Source organism: Conger conger, chromosome 5 (genome assembly GCF_963514075.1).
Source record: "Conger conger chromosome 5, fConCon1.1, whole genome shotgun sequence".
Classification (NCBI taxonomy): domain Eukaryota; kingdom Metazoa; phylum Chordata; class Actinopteri; order Anguilliformes; family Congridae; genus Conger; species Conger conger.
This window is the reverse complement of record NC_083764.1, coordinates 54665331-54672830: the sequence shown is the minus strand read 5'-3', so window position 1 is coordinate 54672830 and position 7500 is coordinate 54665331. Positions and strand designations below refer to the sequence as shown.

Below are 7500 nucleotides of genomic sequence, written 5' to 3'. Positions count from 1 at the left end.
GGCGACACCGATTACAATCTGGGATGACTGCAAGACAGGTGTGCTCGGGCTACAGGGTGGAGAAGCAGTCAGCACAGGCAGAGTCAAGGCTGTTAGCTCATATCTCATACTTCACTTCATATTTTGCTCAATCAGGTGCAGAAACTAGTCAGTGTTCTACAACTTGATTTCTTTTTAATTACCAGTAGCGATTATTACATGAGCATTCGAATGTTCAGCTAAGAACATTCTAATCACATATTTGTGACCTCGCACCTTAAAGAGTTAAACGCCAGGGACAGCACAGTGGCAGATGGAGCACCAGACAGACACAGACAGACAGACCTCTCCTCTCTTCTTGTGCAGCTCGGTCAGCTCCTCCTGGTGCCGGATGCGGATCTGAGCCATCTCCTGGAGCAGGGCCTCCCCACGACCCCCGTCTCCTGCAGGGCTACACAACACAAAATGTCCCCTGAGACCAGGGTACAGGGTACCCACAATACATACACAGAAGTACATACACAGGCACAACAAACACACTCTCACACACACACTCTCACACATGTTCAATCGCACACACACACAGGCACAATACAACACACTCTCACACATGTTCAATCGCACACACACACACACACACACACAGGCACAACACACACACTCGCCTATATACACCTAACCACACACCCACAATATACATACATTCATACATTCAACTATTCAATTCAGTTGGGTTAAATAAATAAGCCCCCCCCCCAGTGGTGAGAAAAATAACCCTAAAGGGAAGAAATCTCAGGAGGAACGTGGCTATAGAGAAGGGGGGCATCCTCTCCTACACACACACATGAACACACACAGACACACACATACACACTCTCTCTCGCACAGACACACACATACACAGGGATTTATCTTGCAGTCCTACCTGAGGTCATGCCTGTTTTGATGGTCAAACTTGTCCGTCTGAAGTCTCTCCGACAGCACAGTCTGTAGGTCGGATTTCTCAAGAAGCCGATTATCTGAAACACACACACACACACACACACACACACACACACACACACACACGCAGAGTAAAAGGCAAAGTCCACACCCTTCACCCTTCACAATACCACCACTGCACTTTCTGAGACTCCCTTGTGCAACATGATCCAGACAAACAGATACCACTACAACATTCTCCTGGGAGCAGCAGCTACTAACAAAGAGTTGTGATTGGACCAGCCCCTGGGGAGCTGTTAATGTAGTGAAGTGATTGGCTATCCCCAGGGAAACGGTTACTGGTCGAGTGTAGCGATTGGCCAACCACTGGGAAGCGGGTGCTGATGGAGCACAGTGATTGGCCCAGCCAGTGTGGAAGAAGCTCCCGTTGGCTCTCACATTGATGCACGATCTCCTCGAAGGCATGCCTCTGCACCCGGTCCCTGCGCTTCAGTTGATCCACAATGTGCCTCTTCCACGGGCACCCTCCCTGGGCCCTCGGCTCCGACATGCCCTCCTGCAGAACCAACCAGCAGATTAACGTCACATCATCACGCAACCAAAATATATAGCCACCGATTTAATTAGGGCTTAGCAATCCCGACATCTTCCATTGAGGGATAGACATATTGAGGACATGACTGATTAACTGAAAATTAACCGACTGACTGCAGGCTGGACTAGATTGACAGGTGCAACATTCAGTGTAGGGCGCAACAATCTGCTTCTGTCGCCACTCTGGCGTTACTATACCAGGGAGAAATTTCTACAAAGATGGGTCTGCGGCACATCTGGGTCTACGGCACGTCTCAGTCTGGTATTATTAAACGTGGCGACGCTATGTCGGTTGCTCGGGCAACAAACTGTGAACTCATAAACAGGCGGTTGCTCGGAAAGTTATGCATTTTCTGGCAAAGCTCATATGCTAATGTCACATACCTGATGCTTGATGCTTTAACTTGTGGAAGAACCTATGCACTTGTAAATCGCTTTGCATTAAAAGCGTCTGCTAAATGACAAAAATGTAATGTAAATGTACCTCGGTTGAAGCTATCTCGGTTGAAGCTATCTCGGAATACGACTGGATTCATAAGTGATGCATGCCAGTTATTGGGTAATCCAGATATACTAGCAATGAGCTTCCTGCATCAGTGTATGCTGTTAAGTGAATAACTTGCATAGCGGACTGATAGATACAGAGTCGTAAATAGCTAGCAAGTGCTACATAACGTTACCATTTCAACCTCTGGTGTACTGTTATTACTGGCTCGGTTAGTTTACAGCGCACTTCCGCGTATGGAAGTTCACATAGCTAGCTAGCTTGTTAGAAAAAAATGAACTCCACCTACGCGTAAACGAGGCCCGTCGCCAGGGAACGGTGTCCGCCCAAACAGATGTTTATGTTGTGCTGGGGGAAGAGCGCAGCTGTTTTCCGAGCGTTATTTTTTCAATAACAATCTCCATGGATGTCTACTATGTTGTTGGCCCATAAACAAAGTGACACACAGAAGGGTCCTCTCTATAATATCGTCGTGTAAAAATTAGGTAAGCAGCACGTCACCCTTCGACTGACGCGAGATAGTGAAGCGACCGTTTCGCCAATAACCATTCTTTGCACCATTCGCTTAAAGGTGCAGTAATGAAATTTATCTGGCACGTTTTCTGTCTGCATTTAATTATAGTCGAGCCTGAAGATAATCCGATTTCTAAACGGTATCAACAAACACCGTAGTATACGCGGGCTACTGTTTAGGGAACGTGTGTCCTGGATCTTCAAACGGCATTTTGTCAAAAGTGTAATTTGTCTTATATTGTTTCTTATATTCCTCGGTGTGCGTGTTTGTGTATTCATATCTGAGTTATATGATATGTAGCCTACAAGAACATAGTCACATATTTTTGTGCAACTTTATATCTAGGCATTCTTTGAAACGATGCACATATATACATATTGGAAGCCATTTTAAATAAAATATGCACAATAGCTACAGTTTCACAGACTTAAAAAACAAGCACGTTCCGTGCATTCTTGTTTTTGTTCGATTGCAGTTTTACGGTTCTCCAACAGAGAGCAGCACAAGCAAACGTATAAAAAAAGTGCAGGGACCATTTCATATTGCTGGTTTATGAAAATACGCTTTTCAGCTGCTTTTACGAGTCGGTTAAAGGCATTTATATGATATTTTTATTCATTGTTGTATTTCATATCGATAGATCCCTAAAATATCTTACAATTCTAAACATTAAGTGGTACTAAACAGTGTACAAGTACACCCAGTGAGCACTTTATTAGGCATTTATCAGACTTATTATTTTTATACTTATTGCTGCTGTAGCCTATCCACTTAGAGGTTTAGCGTGTTCAGAGTTGCTCTTCTGCATTCCACTGTTGTAACGCATGGTTTGCGTTACTGTCACCTTCCTGTCATCTTTGACCAGTCTGGCCCTTCTCTTCTGACCAACTTCTTAACCACGTGTTTTTGCCCCCAGAACTGATGCTCACTGAATGTTTTTTGTTTTTCACATCATTCTCTGCAAACTTTAGAGACTGTTTTGCATGGAAATCCCAGGAGATCAGCAATTTCTGAGACACTCAAACCCTGTCTGGCACCAACAGTCATCCCCCTGTCACTTAGATCACATTTCTTCTCCATTCTGACATTTGGTCTGAAAAACAGCTAAACCTCTTGACCATGACTGCATGCTACTATGCATTTAGTTACTACCACATGATTGGCTGATACATTTTTTCAATAACAAGCTGGTGTACAGGTCTAGCTAGTAAAGTGCTCACTGAGTGTATATTAAGACACATTCAATATTAATGCAACATCCCACATTTATACAAGCATACCTGGGTACTTCTGCTATATTTGTTACAATATTAACACATACACATTTACCAATTAATCCATAATTACCTGTAATACAAATGTAACAAATATAAAATAAAAATAACAAAAGCTGATGACACAGTGCAGAAGTAGCAACAGTTACAATGTGAAGAAACATCTGGCTCCTGGTGTCTGAGGCTGGGGCAGCTTGGTATGGCAGAGGAGAGAAAGGTGGGAGAAAGAGCAGGGAAAGAGCAGATTAGAGTCAGGCACACACGGACCGTGGTCGGCTAGAGACAGACAGCATGGCATTCGGGAGATTAACAGACAGGAAATCAGACCTGCTTTTCTGTTAGAAAATAACGAGACGGGACTGAAGGCTGCATTCCAGGGAAAAACACACTGCAAGCAGTTTTATCTGGAATGTGAAAACCTATTGCATTAAATGTCCACTTGCAGAACGATGGCTCCTGATAGGGCGATTGTGTAATGGTGTGACGGGTTCTTAAACATCGTGCGCTGCTTGGTTACCCCAATGCTCACACCACAGCCCCCCCTTCCCCTCCTGACAAACGGTCACAAACATTTCAAATATTTTCACAAAAGCATTCAGAAACATTCCAGGCCAACAGTTACAACATATTTAACTTCTTGAAATCATCCCTCAGTAAGAGACTGGGCCAGCCTGTCACCTTGTGACTAAGGTGCTTGAATGGGACCTCATAGGTTGGTGGTGTAGCCTTAAGATCTGTGCAGCTGTTGGGCCCTTGAGCAAGGCCCTTAAGCCCCACATTGGCCCTTAACCCTCATTATCAACTGTAAGTCGCTTTGTGTGTCTCTCCGTGTGTGTGTGCGTGTGCGTGTGTGTGTGTGTGTGTGTGGGTGTATGTGAAGAGAACATGAGACTTTTTCTTGTAGTTTTCTTCCGTTTCGTTCTCTTTTTGTGTGCCAGATGTATACTGATGCTGGTTTCCTGTCCAGCTTGTTGCTGGAAGGTAACACTATCTGCCTGGCTAGCAGACACAACAACGTCTGGTTTCACGCATTGCTTTGGGTGGCCACCAAACTGAGACAATAGGGCAGCCCCAGATGGAGAAATAGGGCATCACGCCTTGAAGAGCTCAAAGGAAAAGCCAGATGCAATACATTTTTCGATGTCAACGCAGATTCAAAATACATATTGTTATTATCGTTTAATGATACACGATGTTACTTGTCAACACATTTGCAATGTTCACGTGGGTTTACTCTGCTTCTCTCTCACACGCTCAGAACTGGAGTTGGTCCCTGAGCGCTGTACAGTGGCTGCCCACTGCTCCTAAGTAACTAGGATGGGTCAAATGCAGAGGACAAATTACCCCGCGGGGTTCAGTGAAGTATATCTCCATCTCCTTTCTAACATGGGACAGGGAGTGTGGGAGAAAGGGCTGCCGTGTGTATTTCCTGCTGCCCCTATTGCGTGTCCACGAGTCTCCCCGTGCCTCTCTCAGCTGCTGGGTCTTTACGCCTGTCGTAGCGGCTAAAACAGTGGAGGCAACACCCCTCCGTACCCAATGACGATAGAGGGAGTGCCGCCTGGTGTGTCTCCGTGTCTGGACAAGATGGGCAACCCGTCACGCACACAGACACAGGTGCTGTAGACTCAACACCCGCAGTTCGGATCAGTCCCATTTTAAAACAGTGTGACATGAAATTCATAACATTTATCAACCATAGAAACACTATAGAACCAGAAAACAGGTAAACAGGTAACAGGTAAACTAATAAACCAAACAATAGGTCATTTCGAACTTATAATGGTCAAGAGAGGAATTGCAGCAAAAAACACACTCAAACCACAACACTGTTTAACCAACCCCTTCTCTGTGAATGCACTGACGTTGAAACGCCATTGGCTGTGGCAATTAGAACCAATTTTCAACCAATGAGATATTGTACAGCTGTACTATGTTTTGGTACAGTGCCGGCCCGTCAACTGCATATTTTGAAACCTAAATTTAAGGACTATAAACACACAGGGTGAGTGAACATATCAGTGAGCTTTTTTCAATGACAGGAAGGGAATGTTTTCACACAAAACCTTAAAGACAAAAACCAACAATCACTTAAGACAGCGGTCAGAAGAAACTCAAGACTGAGCACTGAAAACATGAAACAAGAGGGCTCTATATACAAGTGACAAAGGGGAAAAAAAGATCTAACTAGCAAGACACAGGTGACAAGACTAATAGAATTATTTAAACTAGCAATCACAAGACAAGCAGGGAACACGGAAACACAATCATGACGCCATCTGGTGGATGGTTCTGGAAGGTCCCGGACAAACAGTTGACAAACACACAGCTTTCTCTCATTTGTGTATCTCAATATTTTAAAACTTAATCCAACACTAACCACTTTCATAATTTCCATTTGAGTAACCTTATATCTAAAACAAAATTTATATTAAAAAAAAAATCAAGGATGCCTAAAACTTTTGCACAGTACTGTACATAAACACGCACATGTGTGTACACATACACAAAAGCAATCACACACATGAAAATACACACATACTTAGAGTATGCACACGCAAAGACACAAACACATGCACACACCTACACACCCAACAGTAATCTTCATCACAACACTTCAGAGATTGGGCGAGGTCACATTAATACAGAAGGGTGTGTGTGTATGTGTGTGTGTGAGAGAGAGAGAGAGAGAGAGAGAGAGAGAGAGAGAGAGAGAGAGAGAGAGAGAGAGAGAGAGAGAGAGCACTGAGCATTAGTAATTACCACATGACTAATCAGGAGCTTAAGAAGAGATTACCCTGCTGAAAGAAAACTGCTCAAGATAGGTCTGGAAACAGATGGTTAACCAGTTTAGACACTAGCTCCCAGCTCAACATGGTTTGACCAGCTCAAGCTATGTTTTGGTTGACCAACTACCAGCTCAGACATGCTACAAGCACTAACAAGTTGACCAGCTCATACCCAAATAGACCAGCTTTATGACCAGCTTGTTCAGTTCAATTTCCGAGCTGGTCAAGCAGGCAGAGTTAGATTTTACAGGCGGGAACATGGCTCAAGTGGGGCAGCATCCAGAGCGAGATCAGTCCACACAGCCTGAAAACACAGCTGCTGTTACATCCCATTTCAGGCGTTGCTTACTTCCCTTATAGAATTCTCTTTGTGTCAGAAAATACACAGCACAGAGGTATTAGAGAATATGTTCAATAGTCTTAGATAGGGAGAATTCTTACACTTTCTTGAAGAACATTACAATACCAAAACACTCACATTAGCACCCAACACTTTATAATTGTTAATAATTCATTAACAATTAATAATTGTATCCATAAAAATAAGACATACTGTATTACGTTGCTTTATAGATTTCCAAAAGCTTTTCTTTGTACTTGAATGCTCTATTGGAAAAATGCTGTCTTACTGACTTACTAAAAGAAAAGAAAATTTTGATACTTGTTGATTATAATGTAATCCAATTTAATGCATGAATAATTGCCACTGTCAAAATATTTCTGAATAGGATATACGCAGTAAAATGTCCAGTGCTAATTCAACACTACTGGAGTACATATGAGGGACCATATGTGATCTGTAAGAGTTGATTTCACACTGAACCATTTACTGTGCGTCATTTCAGCAAGGACTGGCCATTAATCTGAACGCGTAATACAATTAACAACTATTACAGTACCACC

The 7500-nt window shown here is 43.3% G+C and overlaps 1 protein-coding gene across 3 annotated transcripts in view; it reads right to left on the bottom strand.

Annotated features, from left to right (window-relative positions):
• LOC133127949 (autophagy-related protein 16-1-like) overlaps positions 1 to 2523 on the bottom strand; it is a 13993-nt gene extending 11470 nt beyond the window's left edge. For 2 of the 3 annotated variants that reach the window (XM_061241094.1, XM_061241096.1), the window contains exons 1-4: positions 2310 to 2523; positions 1360 to 1477; positions 905 to 998; positions 325 to 430 (exon numbers count right to left, since the gene is read on the bottom strand). In XM_061241094.1, the coding sequence (XP_061097078.1) occupies positions 325 to 430; positions 905 to 998; positions 1360 to 1471 (312 nt within the window). In that variant the 5' untranslated portion in view covers positions 1472 to 1477; positions 2310 to 2523. Of the gene's footprint in view, positions 1 to 324; positions 431 to 904; positions 999 to 1359; positions 1478 to 1899; positions 1992 to 2309 lie in introns of those variants that run through there. The other variant, XM_061241095.1, reaches the window with a different exon arrangement.
• Positions 2524 to 7500: the final 4977 nt, after the last annotated feature.